Source organism: Mchenga conophoros, linkage group LG12 (genome assembly GCF_057382185.1).
Source record: "Mchenga conophoros isolate Kocher_MC1m ecotype Shallow Benthic linkage group LG12, M_conophoros_male_GT1.1, whole genome shotgun sequence".
Taxonomy (NCBI): Eukaryota; Metazoa; Chordata; class Actinopteri; order Cichliformes; family Cichlidae; genus Mchenga; species Mchenga conophoros.
Window position 1 is genome coordinate 30,777,213 of NC_140537.1, and position 25,280 is coordinate 30,802,492.

The 25,280-nt window shown below is 41.6% G+C and overlaps 2 protein-coding genes across 2 annotated transcripts; both read right to left on the minus strand.

Moving 5' to 3' along the window:
• Window positions 1-1,873: 1,873 nt before the first annotated feature.
• Window positions 1,874-5,940, minus strand: LOC146562941 (UDP-glucuronosyltransferase 2A2-like). Its single transcript, XM_085295196.1, has 6 exons — window positions 5,170-5,940; window positions 4,695-4,843; window positions 4,424-4,555; window positions 3,149-3,236; window positions 2,617-2,836; window positions 1,874-2,352 (listed from the first exon to the last, which is right to left on the minus strand). Exons 1-6 carry the CDS (start codon window positions 5,885-5,887, stop codon window positions 2,067-2,069), a joined length of 1,593 nt encoding a protein of 530 aa, XP_085151322.1. The 5' UTR covers window positions 5,888-5,940; the 3' UTR covers window positions 1,874-2,066.
• Window positions 5,941-9,261: 3,321 nt separating this feature from the next.
• On the minus strand, window positions 9,262-23,814 carry LOC146562942 (UDP-glucuronosyltransferase 2A2-like). The gene is made up of 6 exons (XM_085295208.1): window positions 22,849-23,814; window positions 22,539-22,687; window positions 22,263-22,394; window positions 21,885-21,972; window positions 21,064-21,283; window positions 9,262-9,739 (listed from the first exon to the last, which is right to left on the minus strand). Exons 1-6 carry the CDS (start codon window positions 23,564-23,566, stop codon window positions 9,454-9,456), a joined length of 1,593 nt encoding a protein of 530 aa, XP_085151334.1. The 5' UTR covers window positions 23,567-23,814; the 3' UTR covers window positions 9,262-9,453.
• Window positions 23,815-25,280: the final 1,466 nt, after the last annotated feature.

The following is a 25,280-nucleotide window of genomic DNA, read 5'->3' on the forward strand; positions in this document are numbered from 1 at the left end:
TTATGGAGTTCCACAGGGTTCAGTGCTAGGACCAATTCTGTTTACATTATACATGCTTCCCTTAGGCAGTATCATTAGAAGACATAGCATACATTTTCACTGCTATGTAGATGACACCCAGCTCTATCTGTCCATGAAGCCAGATAACACACACCAATTAGTTAAACTGCAGGAATGTCTTAAAGACATAAAGACCTGGATGGCCGCTAACTTTCTGCTTCTTAATTCAGATAAAACTGAGGTTATTGTACTCGGCCCTGAAAATCTTAGAAATATGGTATCTAATCAGATTCTTACTCTGGATGGCATTACCTTGGCCTCCAGTAACGCGGTGAGGAACCTTGGAGTCATTTTTGACCAGGACATGTCCTTCAACGCACATATTAAACAAATATGTAAGACTGCTTTCTTCCATTTGCGCAACATCTCTAAAATGAGAAATATCCTGTCTCAGAGTGACGCTGAAAAACTAGTTCATGCATTTATTACTTCCAGGCTGGACTACTGTAATTCATTATTATCAGGATGTCCAAAAAACTCACTGAAAAGCCTTCAGCTAATCCAAAATGCTGCAGCAAGAGTCCTGACAGGGACTAGAAAGAGAGAGCATATTTCTCCTGTTTTGGCTTCCCTTCATTGGCTTCCTGTTAAATCCAGAATTGAATTCAAAATCCTACTCCTCACATACAAGGTCTTAAATAATCAGGCCCCATCTTATCTTAATGACCTTGTAGTACCATATCACCCTATTAGAGCGCTCCGCTCTCGCTCTGCAGGCCTACTTGTTGTTCCTAGAGTATTTAAAAGTAGAATGGGAGGGAGAGCCTTCAGTTTTCAGGCCCCTCTTCTGTGGAACCAGCTTCCAGTTTGGATTCGGGAGACAGACACTATCTCTACTTTTAAGATTAGGCTTAAAACTTTCCTTTTTTCTAAAGCATATAGTTAGGGCTGGACCAGGTGACCCTGAATCCTCCCTTTGTTATGCTGCAATAGATGTAGGCTGCCGGGGGATTCCCATGATGCATTGAGTTTTTCCTTTCCAGTCACCTTTCTCACTCACTATGTATTAATAGACCTCTCTGCATTGAATCATATCTGTTATTAACCTCTGTCTCTCTTCCACAGCATGTCTTTATCCTGTCTTCCTTCTCTCACCCCAACCGGTCGCAGCAGATGGCCGCCCCTCCCTGAGCCTGGTTCTGCCGGAGGTTTCTTCCTGTTAAAAGGGAGTTTTTCCTTCCCACTGTCGCCAAAGTGCTTGCTCATAGGGGGTCATATGATTGTTGGGTTTTTCTCTGTATCTATGAAGCGCCTTGAGGCGACTTTTGTTGTGATTTGGCGCTATATAAATAAAATTGAATTGAATTGAATTGAATTGTATAGCGCTTTACTAGTCCCTAAGGACCCCAAAGCGCTTTACACATCCATTCATCCACCCCTTCACGCACACATTCACACACTGGTGATGGCAAACTACATTGTAGCCACAGCCACCCTGGGGCGCACTGACAGGGGCGAGGCTGCCGGACATTGGCGCCACCGGGCCCTCTGACCACCACCAGTAGGCAACGGGTGAAGCGTCTTGCCCAAAGACACAAACACCGAAACTGTCCCAGCCAGGGCTCGAACCGGCAACCTTCCAATTACAAGATGACCTCCCAACTCTTGAGCCACAATCACATTAACATTTATGTTAATGAGTTCTGTATGTTAAAGTTCAATTTGGAGCCCATCTTCCATATTTGTATAAATGTTGACCACATGTAGTGCCAAGAGGACCCACAGTGGTGACTTTTCATGAGCAGTACTCAAGTAAAGGCATAGAATGAATTTTGTGTTTTCCTTTCTTAAAAAAGCAAAACTCAACAGCCAATCAGCATTCTGTTTTTAATGTGAGATTAACTTCAGGTACACTTCTGCAAATCGGTACACCTGTCTTCAGTTAAAGTAATCAGTGGTGATGCATAAAGAATAAGATGGTGGGAAACTCAACATACATGAAAGAAAGTCTCATGTAGGTAACAAATATTGCCCCGGCACAACACACTCAGCACCTTTTTCAGTTGTTATTCAGCCTTCCTTTTGGTCTTTCCTCTCCTGACACAGCACCTGTGCAGACAGAAACTGCAGGTCTTTATGAAGATGAATATGAGGAGTAGAGCTATAGTGAGGATGAAGCCCAAGACATCCAGGCTGTGATACTGGTACCAGGTGAGCTCATGGGCCTGGACCCTCAAGTGCTTGGCCCCTTTGTTTTTCAGTGTGAACTCGATCCAGAATACTGCCTCTTCCAAAGCACTCATGGGTCTGTCGTGGTGGATGCTGGCCAACCGCATAGCATTTTCTTTGTACCTGTGAATGTGTATATAAATGAGAAAAAAATTTGTAAAAATGAATATCATGCAGTATTAATCAAAAAGCTATGAGACCATAAAAAATTGTTTACACAGGTCATGAAAGTTCAGCTCAGCAAGGCTTTCTTGTGTTAGCTGGCTCCAAGAAAAAGGGGTTCAAGGTAAATTCTTCACGTTTCATACTCTGACCCTGCTCCATTTTTTCCCTTTAAAGCCTGTTTCCAGTGCCTAATTTAAAGTGCAGATAGTTCAGAGAACTCACGATTTATCATCGATGACTGTGTTGACTGCATCTCTTAGATCCTCAGCTGTCATGTAGTTCAAATTGAGAATAACTGCAGCTCCTTTTTCCTTCATATGGATCATGTTGTCTGGCTGGTCAAGAAACATGGGTATGCCCACCATGGGTACTCCGTGGTAGATGGCTTCATAAATCCCATTTGTGCCTCCATGAGTGATGAAAGCTCTAGTTTTAGGGTGACCTAACACATGCCAAATAACCATGTGACATTGAAAGTTAGTTTTTCACGTGAACAACAGGAGAATTTCAATAACCCGGCATAAGTGCTGAGTTGAAATTGATTTGCACGTTCTAATACTTATGTGCATTCAACTAATCTTTTAGTGCAACAGATTAGATTTGCACAGGGTGTCTGTTAGAAAAGTATAATTGATCAATTTTTCCTTTTGTTAATAAACAGAATGCTCACAGCTTGCATTTCATGTTGAATGTGCGTTTAATTTATGTCATTGCAGTTTTAAGAAAATCTGTGTTTAGTGCCAAGTTTACGTACCCAGGAGGTCGTTCTGAGGGATCCAGTCATATATTCTAGTGTTGGCACTCAAGGTTTCTGGTTTTTCTCCTATGTACCTCCACACCACCTATAAAAGGTAACATATTTCTTAGCTTACATGATTTGTTTGTTTTCTGTTGTAGTATACTTACAGCCACACTTTAGGCAATATATCACAAAATATTATGGGAAAATAAAACTGCAGTATGTGTTTCTAGTCAGCTGTTTTCTACCTGTCATCTAAAGCTGCATAATCGGAGTGATTTGGGTATAAAACTCTTTGAATGCTAATTTTAGATTTTATTTTAAAGTTAGATTTATATATGTATTTACAAGATTGATGCAAGTTTTTTTTTCTTTTTACCTGTTTACTGAAACCTGTTCTATTTGTAGTTATATCATTTACATCGACATAATCTGTAGACTCTCAGATAGGTATCTACATTCAAATTGGATGAAGGTTTTAGGAGTGTTTAGCTCCTTAACATGTGCCATGCTCTTTTTTTAAGGGGACCAAAAGTAATTGGACTAAAGGGCCATTTCATCATGAGGTGTGGGCAATTCCTTTGTTATGTCATTATCAATTAAGCAGATAAAAGGCCTGGAGTTAAATTTAAGGGTGGTGCTTGCTGTGAACAGTCAAAGGAATTGTCACGGTCCCGGTGTCTCTCTGGCTGGCCCACACTGGTTACAGGTTGGGTTTTTGTTTCTCTCTCTCTTTCCTCCCTACTGTCTCCTGCTTGCCTGGGCAGAGTTCAGAGTTACTGGGCTCTTGCCTTTGGCTCGCACCTTTCACACCTGGGTTTATTGCCACCACCTCCTGCTGATCTGTCCTGATCACTCTGGCGCTATTTAAGGGTAGGGCTCTGAGCACCTCATCGCTGAAACGTTGAACCCGCATAGTTCATGCTCTCTGCTCTGTTTTAAAGTTGTCTGTCTTTAACTAACCGTTGTTTCTTTAAATAGATTTCCCGGACCTGTTGGTGGACCCTTCCTGAGATTCCTGTGTGTGGCAGCGTGAGTGGAATTTGAGAGTGAGCGGTCGAAGAGGAGCGAGTGTGAGTGGAGTTTGAGCGGCAGTGCGTGATGGATGTAAAATTGGAGATGGCTGATTCTCACAAACATGCAGCCTAAAATGTCCAAAGTCTGCAATCTCATTAAAACATGTAGTTTTTGTAGTTCTGGTAGTCAGAAGTAGAGCACTCTGAAACATGAAAAACGACTCCATGCTTTGCAGAAAATTAATTACAGCTGAAACAAAGATTATCCTCTGACCTTTTGTGGGATCTGAGCGAGGCCTGAGGCTATCATGTTTGCCTTCTCCTTGGTGACGTTGCTGATTACGGATCCTAAAGTGAAGATCACAATGCCATCATCTCCAGAACTCTGCACAAATTCCTCCAGATCCTGTAACAAGTCAAATATTATCCCACCACCAGCCAACCAGCTGTTTTCTCATTGCAACATTTTGATGGCTTCACTGCTCCTGGCAGGAATATTCTGTGATGTAATGATTAATCAAATGGTAATAGTTGAGTGTCCTTACCCCTGGTAGAGGTTTAGCAGGTCTGCAGTGGATCCCACCAACATATTTGAAGTTGGGGGGGAAAGGACGAGGGAATTCAAAATCCCAGTAGGTTCGGATTAACCAGATCTCTGCTTTACTCATCAACTCACAGGCACTGGTGGGAGTTCCTGTTGCAATGCATAAGTAATGGACATCAATGTATCACCAATAGTTTATACAAGGCATCATGTTTTCTTAATCAGATCTGATGGGATATTAAAACACTGCGTTTGCATTATTAGCAGATTTCAAATAGTTTTTTTAAATCAGCCTATTTGCTCACCTTTGACATCAGAGTAATATCTGTCTAATACGTTCCAAAAACATTAACATATCACCAATAGTTTATGCAAGAGATCATATTTTCTTAATCAGAAAATTTTAAAACACTGTGTGTACATTATTAGCAAATTTTAAATATTTTTTAAATCAGTGCTTACGCCTATTTGCTCACCTTTGACATCAGAGTAATATCTGTCTAATACGTTCCAAAAAGTGTGATCAATCACGATGTCTTGGAGAGCGTAGAAGAGAAAGTTCCACACTCTCTCTGAGAAGTCCATCTTATCTGTGAGTTTGCTCATGGCACCGGGAACAAAGGATGGTGGAGCAGGCATCTGACCACAATGCCTCTCCCAGTTATTAGCTAAGGAGAAGCGCAAGGAGAAGATGAGTGGGATCCCCAAAATATCTGCTACTAAGTCACTGCCAGCTTTCCAGGGGTCAGCCAAGAGAAGGTCATAATTTCCCTCTTTCAACTTCTTCATAATGGCTTCTGATTTCACCACACCGTCCAAATACTGGATATTGTACTGAAGGTTTGTCTTTGAAATGTTAATGTATCTGATGTAGATCTTCCAGTAATTCATATAATCAATCTCGTATATGGAGAATTGGAGGAAGTCTTCTAGAAGCTTCTTATAAGCCTCCAATGAGAAAGAGACATTGAAGGGCTCATAGTGAAAGCGGGTGGGTTCATTGGTGTTCATGTATACTGACGAGCTCGGAATCAGTACAGTTACCTGGTGTCCCCTGTCAACCAGCGTCTCCAGAACAGGTTTCATGTTTATCCAGTGGCTGGCATCGGCGTACCACACCAAAATATTTCCTCCATTTGCACACGATGTTGCACAAAGTACCATCAGGACGCAGGCAGAGAGACGCAGATCCATGGTGTCTGAATGTCAGCAGGATAACCAGCTGTGGTCTGATCCTTTGTAGAAGTATCACAGGAAAGATAATTATTAACTCAAAGGTAAACTTCACGTTTATGGGAATAAAGTTTATTGGAATAAAGTTCATGGGAATAAAGTTGACAGTACTGAAAAAAGCAGGACTGAACCGGTATGAGAAATCCACTAAGAAATTATTAAAAATGTCAGAGCTCGACGTTATCGTTAGTCGGGTAGAGACGGAGTGAAGTAATGCAAAACAATGGTCATTTCAACTGTATAGGCTTGTACACTGTTGCATAATCTGAGGAGGACCAAAATATTTCCCCCGTTTGCACTCCATATCACACAAAGTACCAACAGGATGCAGGCAGAGAGATGCAGCTCCATGGTGTCTGAATGTCAGCAGGATCATCAGCTGTGGTCTGATCCTTTGGTGAAAGTATTTTATGAAAGATAATTCTGAACTCAGTTAAGATGAACATTTACTCAATTCTGTCTGTGATTGTGTCTCTGAAGGTTCTCAGTCATCCAGGTCATCGTAGTCAAAGGAGCTTGCAAAGAAAAGTGTCTGGACTTCTTTAAGTTGCTTGAAGACGTTTCACCTCTCATCCACGAAGCTTCTTCCATTCTAAGGTCAAATGGTGGAGAGTCTCAGATTTAAACCTAGTGGGAGTATCCCCCCACAGAGGGACAAAAGGACCCCCTGATGATCCTCTAATCCCCTTAGCCAAGGTGTGAAACTGGGTGTGGGTCCCAATCAGCCAGGATTTCGGGTGAGCTCATTGTGAAACCTAGCCTCACCTTATCATGCAAATTCCTGAGGTCAGATGGCCCAGGATGTGAGTGGGCGTTAAGGTGTCTGGGGAGGGAACTCAAAACTGGATTATAGATGGCAGACAGTTGGTCTGCCATCTATCTTGGCTCAGGCGATTAGAGGATCATCGTTAGTTGCTTCACTCAACAGCCCGACTTTAGATGAATGATTCTGACAATCTAAATTTTCTTTCTTATTGAATGCACCTGCTGTGGAAAGTCGTACAAGGACTGTGCATGGACTTCCCCTGTACAGAAGGCGACTACAAATGTTACCCAGGCTTAATACACAGAAAAAATTATCCCTGTTGTCTTTGCTCAATGATTGGTTTAAGTGTTGACAATCCAAATTGCTAGCATTGCATCTTTCAACGTGTTTATGGGTAGATCTGAATGCACCAGGTTTAAGTGCAGCCACTCAGCCTCTACTCAAGGTGGTCATAGAACCAGGTGCAGATGGTCACTAGTTAATCTGGTAGTAGTATGGCACTTGGCCACAGGTGGCAGTAGTGGACTAAACTCCATTTGAGACTGCCCCAGCTGCTATGTGATACGTCAGTAGATTTTGGAAATTAAACTATGAATATTCTTAACTTGGCTTTAAAACTAAAAATCTCTAAATCTCTAACCTCAAAACTAAAAAAAAAAGACACATGGCAAACCACCCGACAAATAAATACATAAACCCATTTCTTTGACCGTCACCAGTTAATTTACAATGCCAATTAATCTAGAACACCGGCCCTATTTCAACTTCAGCTGACAGTATCTCACTGTATATATTTTTTTAATGGAACAAAACACTGAAGATATGACACTTCGATACAATGCAAAGTAGTCAGTGTAGAGCTTGTTCAACAGTGTAAATTTGCTGTCACCTTTATATAACTCAACACACAGCCATTATTGCCTAAACCCATGGCAACAAAAGTTGTGCCCAATTAGCTATTTTCCTTTCCAGGTTTCATGTGACCTGTTAGTGTTACAATGTCTCAGGTGCAAATGGTGAACATGTGTGTTGAATTTGGTGTTATTGCTCTCACACTCTCTCATACTGGTCACTGGAAGTCTAACATGGCACAACATGGCAAAGACTTCTCTGAGGATCCGAAAAAAAAAGAATTGTTACTCTACATAAAGATGGCCTAGACTATAAGAATATTTCCAACACCCTGAAACTGAGAAGCAGCACAGTGGTCAAGACCATAAGGCAGTTTAAGAGTACAGGTTCCACCCAGAACAAACCTCACCATGGTTAACCAAAGAAGTTGAGTGCACGTGCTCAGCATCATATCTAGAGGTTGCCTTTAGAAAATAGCTGTATGAGTGCTGTCAGCATTGCTGTAGAGGTTGAAGGCATGGAGGGTCAGCCTGTCAGTGTTCAGACCATATGCCACACACTGCATCAAATGGTCATTGTCCGAGAAGGAAGCCTCTTCTAAAGATAATGCACAACAAAGCCTGCAAACAGTTTGCTGAAGAAAAGCAGGCTAAGAGCATGGATTACCGGTACCTGTGATCTGATGAAACCAAGACAAACTTATTTGGTTCAGATGGTGTCAGGGGTGTGTGGCAGAAACCAGGTGAGGAGTACAAAGACAGTGTGGCTTGCCTCCAGTCAAGCATGGTGGTGGGATGCCATTGTTTGGGGCTGCAAGAGTGCTGCTGGCACTGAGGAGCTACAGTTAATTGAGGTAACCATGAATGCTAATGTACTGTGACATACTGAAGCAGAGAATGATTCCCCCCCAAAACAGTGCCCTGTTAAATAAACTGAGGTTAAAGGTACTTGACTGCCCAACCATGTCTACAATCTTAAACCCTATTGAACATCTGTGGGGCATCCTCAAATGGGAGGTGGAGGAGCACAAGGTCTCTAACATCTACCAGCTCCATGATGTCATAATGGAGGAGTGGAAGCGGACTCCAGTTTAGTTCCAGTTTAGACATCAATGGCTGTATGTTGAGTTATTTTGAGCAAATTTACACTGTTATACAAGCTGTACACTGACTACTTTACATTGTGTCAAAGTGTCATATCTTTAGTGTTGTACCCATGAAAACATATAATAAAATTTAAAAAATGAGAGGGGTGTACTCACTTTTTTGAGATACTGTATATAGCCACATTACATTACATCGTGTTCAGGACACCAGGATGTAGTGGTTGCTTTTTCATATTAATTTTTTTATCTTTTCATATTCTGAACTATCGTCAAAAAAATGAGTTTTAGGACACCGCAGCACTTTAAGTAAAAACTTATTCCTGTACTTTTCAACATGTTCATACAAAGGAAATGTTTACGAAATTTTGTCATCCAAATGTATCAGCTTGTATCAACCTCTTTCATAACATGATTTAGTGTTTTTTTGTTTTTGTTTTTCCTCACAATTCATAATAACATAATTTATGTAAAATTTTAATTTGAACCTTTTATATCTATATAACTGTTGATGGCATGGATGTATGCCTAGATTACTAAAAGAGAAACTTGTGTTACTCAGCTAAAGGCATAGAATGAATTTTCTTTTCTTAAAAAAATATACTCAACAGCCAATCAGCATTTGGTTTTTAATGTCAGATTAACTTCAGGTACATTTATGCAAATTAACACACTTGTAATTAGTTAAAGTAATCAATGGTGATACATAAAGAATAAGATGGTGGGAAACTAAACATATATGAAAGAAAATCTCATGTAGGTAACAAATACTGCACTGGTCCCACATCTCTGTTTCAGTTCAGTCTGTTATTCAGCCTTCCTTTTCTTTTTTCCTTTCCTGACACAACACCTGTTCAAACAGAAACCGCAGGTATTTATGAAGATGAATATGAGAAGTAGAACTATAGCGAGGAAGAAGCCCAGGACATCCAGGCTGTGATACTGGTACCAGGTGAGCTCATGGGCTTGGACCCTCAAGTGCTTGGCCCCTTTATTTCTCAGTGTGAATTCAATCCAGAATACTGCCTCTTCCAGAGCACTCATGGGTCTGTCGTGGTGGATGCTGGACAGCTGCATAGCATTTTCTTTGTACCTGTGAATGTGTATATGAATTAAAAAAGATAATCTGAATTGTTACATTTTTATTATTTTTTTCCTCTTTATTTATAGAATTTTTACATGTAGCTTGACATATCAGGGTGTCACGGTCTGCAGAGACAGGCCGTGCGGTGGTGTGTGTAATGCACCCAGGTGCGTACACAAGTGAGTAGGCGGGAGTGAACTTAACAGAAAGCGAGCCTTTATTATGGCTGAAGACAAGGTGTACAAACAAAGCAGGGATAGCGTGACTAGACTATAACTAAACTGGGAAAACTAATACCGTGACAAACTAAGAAAACTCAGAGACTATGATGATCACTGCAAAGACTGACCGAGAAAACATGGAGGGTGAGAACACAGATGACGTGACACAGACTGTATGAAACAGAGACTAACTACACATGAGGGATGATCAGGGGAAGTGGCCACACATGGGAGCACAGCTGACACACATGAACCTAACGACAGGACAGGAGAAGTGAAACTGAGGGAACCTGTGACCACCAGGACTGTTAGGAGGTGGTCAGAGGAGGCAATAGCGGAACTACAGGGCTGTTTCGAGGTGACCGACTGGGAAACACTCTGTGAGCCTCACGCCGAGGACATCAATGGGCTTACTGAGTGTATCACAGACTACATAACTTTCTGCACCGACTCCATTGTTCCAGCTCAGACTGTTCATTGTTACCCAAATAACAAGCCGTGGGTGACTAAGGACATCAAAGCCCTCCTCAACAACAAGAAGAGGGCTTTCAGAGGGGGCAACAAAGAGGAGGTGAGGAAGGTCCAGGTGTTACTAAAGGACAAGATCAGAGAGGCTAAGGACAATTACAGGAGGAAGCTGGAGTGGAAACTCCAGCAGAACAGCATGAGAGAGGTGTGGAGGGGCATGAAGACCATCACTGGATTCAGGCCAACCAACAGCAGGGGAGCTGAGGGAGGTGAGAATAGAGCCGACGAGTTGAATCTGTTTTTCAATAGATTCGACACCACAGTGTCTGCTCCCACCCCCACAACCTCACCTGCAGTCAGCCTGGAATCCAGAGCCACACCACTGTGCCAGCCTCTCTCTTCACATGTTGCCTCCTGTGAGATTCCTGACACCCCTCCCCCACCCATCACCTTCACTCAATACCAGGTTGAGATGCAAATGAGGAGACTTCACTCAGGCAAGTCTGCTGGACCAGACGGAGTGAGTCCCCTTGTCCTCAAGGCCTGTGCCCCCCAGCTGTGTGGAGTCTTTCATAAACTGTTTATGCTGAGTCTGAGTCTGCAGAGGGTCCCGGTGATGTGGAAGACATCATGCCTCGTCCCTGTACCAAAGACGCCTCGTCCCAGTGGCCCCCAGGATTACAGGCCCGTGGCACTGACCTCCCACATCATGAAGACCCTGGAAAGGCTCATCCTGGACCAGCTGCGACCCATAGTAAGACCACATCTGGATCCCCTTCAGTTCGCTTATCAGCCTCGTCTCGGAACAGAGGACGCCATCATCTACCTGCTCAATCGTGTCTACACCCATCTGGACCAGCCGGCGAGCACTGTGAGGGTCATGTTTTTTGACTTTTCCAGTGCTTTCAACACCATCAGGCCGACCCTCCTGGGTGATAAGTTAGCAGCGATGCAGGTGGATGCTTCTCTGGTGTCCTGGATTGTTGATTACCTGACAGGAAGACCACAATATGTACGTCTCCCACAGTGTGTGTCTGACAAGGTGATTAGCAACACAGGGGCACCACAGGGGACTGTCCTCTCCCCCTTCCTCTTCACCCTCTACACCACAGACTTCAGCCACTGCACAGAGACCTGCCATCTTCAGAAGTTTTCTGATGACTCTGCGGTGGTTGGATGCATCAGCAGGGATGATGAGACAGAGTACCGGGCTGTGGTCGACTCCTTTGTCACGTGGTGTGAGCAGAATCATCTGCAGCTCAACGTGGCAAAGACCAAGGAACTGATCGTGGACTTCAGGAAGACCAGGAAACACTTGACCCCTGTTTCAATCCAGGGGGTCAGTGTTGACATTGTGGAGGACTATAAATACCTTGGAGTACACATTGACAATAAACTGGACTGGGCTAAAAACACCACAGCACTTTACAGGAAGGGCCAGAGTCGTCTCTATTTTTTGAGGCGACTGAGGTCCTTCAACATCTGCCAGAAAATGCTGAGGATTTTCTATGAGTCTGTGGTGGCCAGTGCGATCCTCTATGCTGTTGCATGCTGGGGGAGCAGGCTGAGGGTCGCAGATGCCAACAGACTTAATAAACTGATCCGTAAGGCCAGCAATGTTGTGGGGATGGAGCTGGACTCCCTCAAGGTGGTGTCGGAGAGGCGGATGCTGTCCAAGATAAAGACAATGTTGGATAACACCTCCCACCCACTCCATGACATGTTGGTCAGTCACAGGAGCACGTTCAGTGAGAGACTGAGATTACCGAAAAGCACCACTGAACGACACAGGAAATCATTCCTGCCTGTGGCCATCTCCCTGTACAACGCATCCACTTAACACACTGTTTGCTGCTACAACTACACATGTTTCTTTTCCAAATATTTATTTATAAGTGACTTATGTATGTATGTATGTATATATATGTATATATTGTACTATTCTTAGTTAGTGTATTGTCTGTCTTGTCTTAATGTTGGTTTAAAATGGAGCACTGTAACAAAAAATAATTTCCCCCAGGGATCAATAAAGTATTCTGATTCTGATTCTGATTCTGATTCTGAATACACTGACAGTGAATACAGACTTTCAAAGTAAAACAGGAAACATGGAGATTAGACATGACACATGAACCGGGGAGACTTAGTACAGGGGGAGATGACATAAACAACTAAGGAACAAAACTAAACTGCAATCTAGAAATTAACTAGGTGAACTAAGCTAGGTGCAAATGAATACAGAAGATACATGGAACTCAAATAATGGGTCGCTTGACCCAGGACCATGGCATCAGGGCTAATAAAATAGGTACCAAATGATACAAAGATATACCTCATTACAGTTCAGGCAATTACAATTTTTGAGAACTAGTGAACAGCTGATAACCAGTCCTGATTCAAAAGTCCAATCCAATAAAAAAAAAAAAAAAAATAGGCAAGGCTTGAGTGTAACACTCAAAACAGGAGAGAGCACTGCAAAATAAAAAGTGCTGTATAACTGAAGTGTTGTGCAGGTAAAAAACACATGAGTTAAATACGAGGTGGATGTGTTGCCACTGTTACACAGGTCAGGAATGTCTGGGTATATTTTAGATAGTCTAGATCAGTCTTTCTCAAACTGTGGTATGCGTACCACTAGTAGTACTTGGGTTCTCTCTGGTGGTACGTGGGAAAGCTCCAATTTTTTAAAGATTAAATAATGTGCCATTGTGGAGGCTCCCGACGTTTTCGGGTTGACTCCCGAGGCTCTTCTGTGAGCCGGAGTGAACCTGAAAACGTCTCTCCAACCGCGAGTCCTCTGTGAAGAGCAGCCTTTCCTTATCGCCAGCAGTCACGGCAACTACAGAGCGCTGGCAGGCTTGTTTCCCTGGGCCTTAAAACTGCAAAGATGGAACGGCACTGATGGTAAAAACACAGCCCTTTTCCGCAGTGCCACAATCCTAGCCACAATCGATGAGTTGGAGAATCCGTGGCGCGGGAGATGCCGTTGGTGAGTCGGGAACTATCACCTGGATGCCGAAGCCCTTGGTAGCCAGGAGAAGGCAACCTGCTTCTTCTGCGAGTGAATGGTAATCCTTTGCGGCCAGCAGTGGGGAGTTGGCGAGGTCACCTCGCAACAGCAACTGTCGGAGGAAGAGGAATCCAACGTCATCCGTTCCTAGCAAGGGCAGCATGCCCTCCATGAGCTTGAGAGCTGTACCATCACCCAGGCCTGAGAGAGGGAGTTTATCAGCCCGCTCTGCATCAGAGAGGGAGTAGCACCACAGCAGCAGTGCCTTGAGAGGGGTGTATTTCCCTTGGGTGGGGGGGATCACCATCATCATCATGGAGGGTCATCACACAGCGGGTGGACAGCGGATCCAGCGAGGCCACCACACGATAGTAATTCATGTTGTCAGCTGAAACGTCACGAAGAGCAAACTGAACTTCGACGAGCACGAACCACAAAGGAGGGTCGTGAAGCTATAATTCCGGCAGCTTAACCACAACAGCAAAAGATAAAATGTACAGCTCTGCTATCACTTCCAACATAAATGAAGACTGAAAAATAAACAGCAGTGGCGTTTGTAGGGTTACTGAAGTTGGGCTAGCTGGTATATAATTATGTGCTGCACGGTGGCTAGCTGCACAGCTATGTTAGCATAACAAACTCAGTGAAGCTGGAGTATGATAGCTAACTTTTTACAACTCGATAAAAGTTGACGTGAGAGTTCCTGATGATTAGGAACAAATTTAATCGAATGGCTGGATGCTGTAAACAGACCAAACTTCAGTCAGTAGAAAAACTGAGATAATCCATCCACAATCCAAGGTTAGTCATTAATATTCTGCTGCATGGGCTGGGGTGTAGTTACATCGTAAGGTTTTAAAAACTGAGCTTTAAAATGATTAGAAGTAATAAAAACCGAGAGAGGCCGACAGTGATCACTGACTGTTTTTAGGGGCTTGTTCAAAATAAATAGAACAAAATAAAAAGCATTAAAACCGCTTTAATAAATGCAGAGTAGTTTGGACCCAGAAGCAGGGTTCATCGGGTAATCACTTAAAGATTGGATATCCCACCTGCTGTGAATGTTTTGATGCAGTACAGTTGTTATATTATCACTCGTCACATCTTGTTTATGAAAGTTAAAATAAATAATATTCATATAAGACATAAAATTGTCTTGTGTAAACTGTATGTAGGTGTTAAATAGGCCTATACTACTGTACTTTAATGTCGGTCATAAGCATGGTACTTTAAGAGCCATATATTTTATGAGGTGGTACCCATTGCAAAAAGTTTAGATCTTGAGAAGTGCAATCTGTACACCGTCTTAAACTGAATAAGAGAGAGTCTTGCACATGAGGACAAGGTATGAATTCTGTCAATTACTTTGTCCCAGTAATCTTTCCCAAACTTAAGGCCCAGGTCCTGTTCCCAACTTTTTTTTTTTTTTTTGGGGGGGGTTCAGTAATTGCCCCATGTCTTAATTAAGGTATTTAATAATAATAATGGATTGCATTTATATAGCGCTTTTTGGGGCCCTCAAAGTGCTGTACAATTCCACTATTCATTCACTCTCACATTCACACACTGGTGGAGGCAAGCTACAGTTGTAGCCACAGCTGCCCTGGGGCAGACTGACAGAAGCGAGGCTGCCATATCGCGCGATGGGCTCCTCTGGCCATCACCAGTAGGCGGTAGGTGAAGTGTCTTGCCCAAGGACACAACGCTGAGACTGTCATAGCCGGGGCTCGAACTGGCAACCTTCCGGTTACAAGACGAAATACCAACTCTTTGAGCCACGATCGCCCTTTTTTGTGTTATAAGAGCCTTACTGTGAGACTTCAGCTCAAATAATTCTTCCTACCATTGCTTAGGGGGCTGACTTGGAAACTCTGGCAAGATAGAAGATGCACAGTGTCTTATTTGACAATAGCGGAAGAAATGATACAAGTTATAATAATACAAATTATACAAAGAAGACAGGTCACCAAAGGTTAGAATAGTGTTATGTTTAAAAAAAAAATCATAAAAACATGTAATACCCATCCCTCGTGGACTCCCATATACACGAGTTCACGAGGGATGGTGGCAATAGGTGGTTGTTACAGATTGGGGCCAGAGCAGAGGCAGAGACTGAATTGAAGTGACACTTTTTTTTAGATATATGGCGCCCTCCAGTGATTACTTACCTGATAATCTGAGGAAAACTATAGTGAGAGGGGCAGCCCCATTCCAATGGCAGGTTGGGTTTGTCAGGACAAATGTGTAAATGGCTGGTAGACCCAATTATTTACCATACTGTATTAGTTTTCCTTTTACATGTCTCAGACTGCTTATTTGTCATGGTTGACTGTGTGGCAGGCAGGCAGGAGTGGTGGACCCAATACGCAGGACTCTTGGAGACAGGACTTAAACTGAAAACGCAGCTTTATTGCTGGAAAAACTCCTCAAACTATGACTCACAAAACTGAACAAAAACGTACAAACAGTGGTGCTGGAGAACTGGAACATGACAAACACACAGCATGGAGGAGGTAAGAGGATGAACAGACGTTAACGACGCGACACCGAGTAGGGGAAGACACAGACACTAAATACAAGAGGTGAACGGAGTGAAGAGGAAACAGCTGGGAGACACGGCTGACGCTAATTACACTGACGAGACAGGGAGAGCACAAAGCTGAACGCACTGACATAGGACACAGAACTACAAAATAAAACAGGAAGCACACGACAGAGACACAGACGCAGACCCATAAGCAGGCATACCGAATATAACACATAGAACTCAAACAATAATAAGCATCATCAACAAAACACCAGAGAAACAAAACGTTCATTCAAAAATAGACCAGGGGCCCGTTCTTCGTACGTCGCTCACTACATCCAAGATCAAATGACACATCCAAGACCAAACCATCGCGCTAACCGTGAGCTCGCTAATCCGGTTCCCCGAACACACCTGCTGTTGACGATTAGTACAGCTGGACGCAGTAATGTGACATCACTGGGTGTCGTAAAAGGGGCTACGCATCGATAGTGGAAACATTGATCGGCAACCCTCTGATTGGTCGGCGAAAATGTCGACGGAGCGCGCTCGGCTCGGTATTTTTCGGCAGCAGAGCAAGAACTCTTGAGTGAGGGATTTCAGGAGTTTCAGAGTTTAATCAGAACGCAAGGGAACACTGCAAAGGCTGCAAAAGCAAGGAGAGAGGGCTGGCAGAAAGTTGCTGACAAATTAAACTCGTAAGTAATTTAATAATAACAATAATAATGGAGTGGGTTTATATAGCACTTTTCGGGGCCCTCAAAGCGCTTTACAATGCCACTATTCAGTCACTCTCACATTCACACACTGGTGGAGGCAGCTACAGTTGTAGCCACAGCTGCCCTGGGGCAGACTGACAGAAGCCAGGCTGCCATATCGCGCCATCGGCCCCTCTGGCCAACACCAGTAGGCGGTAGGGTAGATTTATCATATCACACTATATTATCCAATATTATATTACATTATATTATATTATAATATGTTATATTATATCCCCTTTCACATTAGAGCCACAACAGGACCCACTAGAACATGGGAACAGGTAAAAGTGAAATATAAGAATATTCTACAGAATGGTAATATTTATCACTTATATTGCTTTTCGTCTCTTGGAAAGAGACCCTGAAATAATCTGTTTGTTTATAACAGCAACCAAGAAAAGGGCAGAGCAAAAAAAAAGACAGGTGGTGGTCCTGCACCCCCTCGTCAACAAGTTGGTTAAGTAAATAATATCCTCACGGGAAAATCGATATCTCTCTATGAGCACACTGTCGCGCTGAGCTAAAGGATCCTGTCTGTCCCGCAATATACGCTGAATTCTGAAAACTCTCCTTATCAATCTTGCACCTTCCGCAATGGGTGGCTCGCGTATACGGACAGGACATGGCTGCGACAGGCTTCCCAAATCCACCTTCGCTTTTATAGCCGTGGTCTCTCATCTTGATTACACAAAGTAATTTGCAATTGCTACTCTGAAATATGAATTACATCTGTAATAATCACATACATGTAATAGAATGTTAATAGTACATTTCCCTTTTTTAGGAAATGACCTGTATCTATCTGTGTGAAATCAATAAATGGATCAGGTGCTGCATTGTCTTTAGTTACATTGATGTTATTTATTTATGGTGAAACAGTGGTGGAATATCGCTGTTGCTTTCGTATAAATGAAGCGGACATACCTGCGTGGCCGCGATCTAATCCTGTTTACATAAAGTGAACCTGCTCCCGAGCAGGTTTACGCTTACGGCTCTGTTGCTATGACAGCAAGTCCCGGATGAGCTTCGGGGAACCGAACGATCCAAGATCACGCGAAATCGTCAACAATCTAATCCAGCTAACCTACTTAGCGAGGTACGAAGAACGGGCCCCAGAACTCAGAATGCTGGGTCAATACTGACCCAGAACCATGACATTGTGTTGTTTTTGTTGTTTGTTGTTGTTGTTGTTGTTTTGTATCAAAAAATTCAAATAAAGAGATACGTTTAAAAAAACAACAACTTTGTGGTACTTGAACTTTTATGCCCATTAGACCTTTATTACGGTGGCCCCAGTGTACAAACTCCAACACACTTACAAACTCCAACACACTTACAAACTCCAAAACACGTACAAACTCCAAAACACGTACAAAATCCAAAACACGTACAAAATCCAAAACACTTACAAACTCCAAAACACGTACAAAATCCAAAACACTTACAAAATCCAAAACACGAGCAAACTCCAAAACACGTACAAAATCCAAAACACATGCAAAATCCAAAACACGTACAAAATCCAAAACACGTACAAAATCCAAAACACTTACAAAATCCAAAACACGTGCAAAATCCAAAACACATGCAAACTCCAAAACACGTACAAAATCCAAAACACTTACAAAATCCAAAACACATGCAAAATCCAAAACACATGCAAACTCCAAAACACATGCAAAATCCAAAACACATGCAAACTCCAAAACACATGCAAACTCCAAAACACTTACAAAATCCAAAACACATCCAAACTCCAAAACACATGCAAACTCCAAAACACTTACAAAATCCAAAACACATCCAAACTCCAAAACACATCCAAACTCCAAAACACTTACAAAATCCAAAACACATCCAAACTACAAATCACAATGGAAGTGCTCCAGGACGCTAGGGGCAGTGTTGAGCTCGATTTGCAAAATAAACGGCAAGTTTTTTGGGCTGTATGGGACGGTCTAGTCTCCGTCACGCTGCCCAGGTTGCCTAGCAACCATGATACTAACCGCTGGAAACATGTTATACAACTTTGTTTGACAGAAATGAAGGAGAACATATTTTGTTCATTTGTTTGTTTTTTTCTGCAAGAGCTTTGTGTGATTTGATAAGTATCTGAGGCTGAGACCACAGGACAGTAAAACATGATTTTTGGGCTTCATTTCTGTACTGAACAGTCATTTAACATTAGTTAGTAAATAACAATTAGCTAATGTTGTTCATGTGTCATGATCTGGCTGTGTGGCAGGCAGGAAATAGAACCCAAACGCAAACTCACGGGAAAACAGGACTGAACTCAAAATGCAGCTTTATTGCTGACAAAAGATGACAAAAGATAACGGCGATATAAAATAACATGAAACTAAACTGGGAAGTACTAAGGAACGGACTTACGAGGAAACACACGGAGGGGCACACAGTCATGAGGGAGAACGCGACACAGAACTGAGGGAGACGCAGACATAAATACACAGGGTAAACGAGGGAAGTACGGGGAACACAGGTGACACTGATAATCATAACAAGACACGGCAGGAGTGAACACTACACTGACGGGAGACGGGCAAAGTAAAACAGGAAGTACAGAGGTTCAGACAGGAGGAGAGAGAGCACGGGGGGGGCACACAGACATAACAGGCTGGGGAAAACATGGAATAAAACACAAGGAGAGACGAGGGCTCACAAATACACAGAGGGGCACACAGGGGGTAAGAGTCACAAGGGGAAAACACATAAAGAACAACGTAACAGGGCAACCCAGGAAGCATGGCCTAAATAAGGAACAAAATACAAGAATAAATGAAAACTAAGAATACAGGGCCAACATGGCCCAGGACCATGACATCATGAGACTAAAGTCATATCACTTTGGTAATGTAAATATAATATGGCCAATATTATAGTTATTATATTAATCATTATTAGCTATTACAGCAGTGAACATGAACTCTGTGTCAAATACTGAGCCTCAGTACAGATTCAAGTTGCAGTTATTTATTTGTCTTATCACCTTAAATCTTCACTCAAAGACAAGTATCTTTGACAGTGCATATATAGGTGTATCATATATAAGAGACAAATGTTGTTCCTTCAGTATGTTGGCATTACTAAATTTGGCTCATTGCTTACATATATTTATAAAAAGAAAATGTACGAGCTGTGAAAACTGAGAGATTAATGGTACAGAAAATCATTAATCTTGAAATTTATTGTAAAGAGCCCTTAACTCCAGTTAATAATTTAATCACTTTGTGCAGTCTCGGTGCTGCTGTTTATTTCTAAGGAGATGGCTGCACGTTAGAGCTTAAACTCCAAACGTTAAATGTCATGGTCTCAAAGCCTAATAAGAGACATGGAAATAACTTTAGTTTGTTGTAGATTTAAGTGAAACGAATTTGATTGTGTGAATGGGTATTCTTGGTGTGTGTTCTACTATTCCATCAGTGTAAAAGAGGTTTAACAGCAAATTAAAACAAAGTACAAAAGGGTTGCTAAAACTTTTTAACACGACCAGCGTATAAGTACCCTGCACTTATGTGCAATTTGCAGGCAACAATTTAGGTTTTTGCAAGAAACAATAAAACAAGTACACTGGAAATATCCTGTGCTTTCTGGGGCATGGGTTGTGTTATGGTGTAACTAAAAAATGTTGCACAAAAAATTGCACTTAATTACAGGGTACTTGTAGTCTAACAATGTAATTATTTTATTATTTCCTGCAAAAACCTGACTTGGTATTAAACATTACATGTAATTAAAGGCTACTTGTGCCTTAGTTGTGGGTGCTACATTCATTGTAATTGTTTCATTGTTTCGCTGGTGACTCCATAATATGGTTTGCATTCCAGAAAGTACAGGGTACTTACAGTGTACTTCTTTCATTATATCCTGCAAAAACCTGACTTGACACAAAATGCACATAAGTACAGCGTACTTGCACCATATTTGTAGTTTGTGTTATAAAGTGTTGCCAGAACATTTATATCTTTTTTTTGTCCTGCTAAATTAATACATGCACATTCCAGTGACAATAAAGGGCTCAGTGGTTTTAGTAAGGTACAGCATAACAACTTACATTTATGAAAAAAAAGCCTCGCAAAGGCTCTGTAAAGCACCCCAAAACATGCTGCAAATCAATTAAAAAAAATAAATAAACGAATGAGAAACCAAGACCAGATTGTGTTCAGTGTAGGTTGATCACTGTGACTTGAAATTGCAAATAATTCTGGTTTAAGGTATGTTATGCTTGGCCTTCATACTTTTCATACTCTTGAGCCCACACTCATCTTTGCTATAAAATCTATACTTTCAAATCCTAACCAAAAGTATATATAGTTCAAAGAACTCACGATTTGTAGTTGATGACTGTGTTGATTGCGTCTCTAAGATCTTCAGACGTCATGAAGTTCAAGTTGAGAATAACTGCAGCTCCTTTTTCTTTCATATGGACCATGTTGTCTGGCTGGTCAGCAAACATGGGGATGCCCACAATGGGAACGCCGTGGTAGATGGCTTCATAAATCCCGTTTGTACCTCCATGGGTGATGAAAGCTCTAGCTTTAGGGTGACCTAAGACATGTCAAATAACCATGAAACATCTGGATTACGTTTTTCACACTTGGACAGCAAAAAGGTTTCACTAAACCTGGACAAGTACTTAGCTTTAGTTTTAAGGTGACGTAAGACATGCCAAATAACCATTAAACAAACCATTAAACATTTAATTACTTATTACACACTTGGACTACTTGGGAATGTCAATATATGTGAAGAAGTGATTTAAGTTGAAATTTAACTTGCCAGATGTCCAGACATCTGTTAAAGTGGAACAGCTTTGAGAAAATGAACTAAACAAAGTAGTTTAGCGCAGCGTGCAACTTGTAATCATGATTTCATCTGTGAGAAAATCATATTTCATTCAGTTCTCCTTGTTTTTAATATAACAAATGCTCACAGCCTCCAATAAAACATTTAGTGTTGAATGTGGCAAAATAAGCTCCAGGCTTTTAAAAACTTTTGTAGAAAAAATTATGTTCAGTGTGCAGTGAAAATTTGCCATCGTTGTGGAATCTGTTTTCACTAAGATAAGTTTTGATGGAATCAATGTTTCTATACTGCCCATCATCTATTGATCCGTTATTCATCTGTGATTGGTACCCACATTACTTACCCAGGAGGTCATTCTGAGGGATCCAGTCATATATTTTAGTGTTGCCACCCAAAGTTTCTGGCTTTTCTCCTCTATATCTCCACAGCACCTATAAACAGTAAGATATTTGCTAACATGATTGGGGGGGGTTTTGTATGCTAGTTTTATATTGTAATGCAATTTTTCAAGACTTGAAGGGTAGGGGACATCTCAAGACTTGTCATTAGAAATCATCAGACAAACAACAGACAAACAGACAAAATCTGACTTTTCGCAGGAAAAACTGAGTGATGTAAAATTTGAGATGGTAGAAATGGTAGTTTTGGTAGTCCTAGTAGTCTAAGGTGACCATATTTTGATTTCCAAAAAAGAGGACACTTGTCCTTAAAGAAAACTTAACTTTTGTGGGATCTGAGCGAGGCCTGAAGCTATCATGTTTGCCTTCTCCTTGGTGACGTTGTTGATCATGGATCCTAAAGTGAAGATCACAATGCCATCATCTCCAGAACTCTGCACAAATTCCTCCAGATCCTGTAACAAGTCAAATATTATCCCACCACCAGCCAACCAGCTGTTTTCTCATTTTTGTTCAACATTTTGATGGCTTCACTGCTCCTGGCAGGAATATTCTGTGATGTAATGATTAATCAGATGGTAATAGTTGAGTGTCCTTACCTCTGGTAAAGGTTTAGCAGGTCTGCAGTGGATCCCACCAACATATTTGAAGTTGGGGGGGAAAGGACGAGGGAATTCAAAATCCCAGTAGGTTCGAATTAACCAGATGTCTGCTTTACTCATCAACTCACAGGCACTGGTGGGAGTTCCTGTTGCAATGCATAAGTAAAGGACATCAATGTATCACCAATAGTTCATACAAGGCATATTTTCTTAATCAGATCTGATGGGATATTTAAAAAACTGCGTTTAAATCTTTAGCAAGTTTTAAATAGTTTTATAAATCAGTGCTTTACGCCTATTTGCTCACCTTTGACATCAGAGTAATATCTGTCTAATACGTTCCAAAAAGTGTGATCAATCATGATGTCTTGGAGAGTGTAGAAGAGAAAGTTCCACACTCTCTCTGAGAAGTCCATCTTATCTGTGAGTTTGCTCATAGCACCGGGAACAAAGGATGGTGGAGCAGGCATCTGACCACAATGCCTCTCCCAGTTATTAGCTAAGGAGAAGCGCAAAGAGAAGACGAGTGGGATCCCCAAAATATCTGCTACCAAGTCACTGCCAGGGTAGAGGGGGTCAGCCAAGAGAAGGTCGTACTTTCCTTCTTTCAATTTCTTCATGGTGGCTTCTGATTTCACCACACCGTCCAAATACTGGATAGAAAACTGCAGGTCAGTTTTCATTATGTCAATGAATCTGATGTAGAGCTCCAAGTAGTTCATATAATCAATCTCGTATATGGAGAATCGGAGGAACTCTTCTAGAAACTCTTCCATAGCCTCCAATGAGAAAGAGACGTTGAAGGGCTCATAGTGAAAGCGGGAAGGTTCATTGGTGTTCATGTACATTGACGAGCTCGGGGTCAGTACAGTCACCTGGTGTCCCCTGTCAACCAGCATCTCCAGAACAGGCTTCATGTTTATCCAGTGGCTGCCTTCGGTGTACCACACCAAAATGTTCCCTCCGTTTGCACTCCATGTCGCACAAAGTACCATCAGGACGCAGGCAGTGAGACGCAGATCCATGGTGTCTGAATGTCAGCAGGAAAACCAGCTGTGGTCTGATCCTTTGTAGAAGTATCACAGGAAAGATAATTATTAACTCAAAGTTAAACTCTGACTCACTTCTTCTGTACAGTATTGCTCATTTCACAATGGGTTAAAAGTTAATGGGAATAAAGTTGACAGTACTGAAAAAAGCAGGACTGATCCGGTATGAGAAATCCACTAAGAAATTAGTAAAAATGTCAGAGCTCGACGTTGTTGTTAGTCGGGTAGAGACGGAGTGAAGTAATGTAAAACAATGGTCATTTCAACTGTATAGGCTTGGACACTGTTGCATAATCTGAGGAAGTTGTGGGTGCCTGTGCAACTGTTTCCATGCATGCCACTGAAACACAAAGGAGTCAGGATTGTTAGAATTCAAACAAGCTGTAACCCCATTGATGATTTGACTCTGCCAGTGTTGAGGTTCAAGGTTAAGCCAATATTTAAAAGGTGATGGAGAGTTATCATTCAAGACATATCTGGTAAAATAAAGGAATTAATAAAAAGTTTTTTATACAGTCTGTGTGATGATCTCTCCAGATTTTTTGAGGAGAATGTGAAGAATGAAGTTGAAGTGCCCTGAGGCAACTGCTGTTGTGATTTGGCACTATTTAAATAAAACTGAATTCAACTGAACTCACTTTAATAAGAGGTCCAAAAGATCCTGTTGAGTTTCATGAGTCCTGACTCCATTCTAACTGGATACAGCCTTAAAACATACTTGTGTTTAATCAAATTTACCTTTCAGCTTCTTTTTTATATTTATTAATACACAGCCATTTTCACATCTGTCAGTTACAATCCTCACTAAACTTTGATACACAAGAAAAAGATACGAAACCACCTGGATATTTGAAACCACAAGCATGCACGTTTGTCACATCTGAAGACGGCACTCTGAGTGCTTGTCAATGAAATTCCCCCCCTGACCTCACCTTTTATATAAGGTGATAAGATACAAGATACAACATGCCAAACACAATTACCTGACTGAGAGAAACAGATATTGAAACGGCATCATGCTCATGTGGTCTTGTCCCGCAGAGTCGGAATTAATTGATTATGAGTCGTTTCTGGGCAGAAGTGTAAAAATATACAGTAATGTTTGAGACAAAAGTGATTTGGCAAGAACATGCATACAAAAGTAATCTCACTTTATATCTCTCAGTCTTAACAAATTTCAATTCAACAATCTTAACTCTACTATTTGTAATGTGCCTAACCAAAGTTTGCCTACAACTTTGACCACCACATGGCAACTGGAAAAAGTCTTGATGTAGCTACTCGCACTTTTCTTGGAGTAGTAACAAATATTAAAGGATTTGCAACTAAGATAATCAAATAGCTTAATCATATTTTTTATATGAAAGATCTCTCAAAAAAATTTTGAAACATGTTTGGACTGTTATTAACACTTACATATTCATAGATATCAGCCTCTTCTATCAGTCTACAAGAATGTTATTAATCATTGATTTATTTTACTCTTGAAGCGCTATCGTGTTTGGGTTTTTTGTTTTTTGATAGGAAATGAGCATGGTGTCTTTCTGGGAGACTCTAGTGGTGATGAGGGTCTCCTTCAAGGTTTTCATTCATTGCATGCTGTCCCATTGACTACAACACTGGTACTTCCTCTGCCTCTCCATTGTATTTCCTACATCTTCCAGGGCAGAGTTAATGCTGTATCTACTCA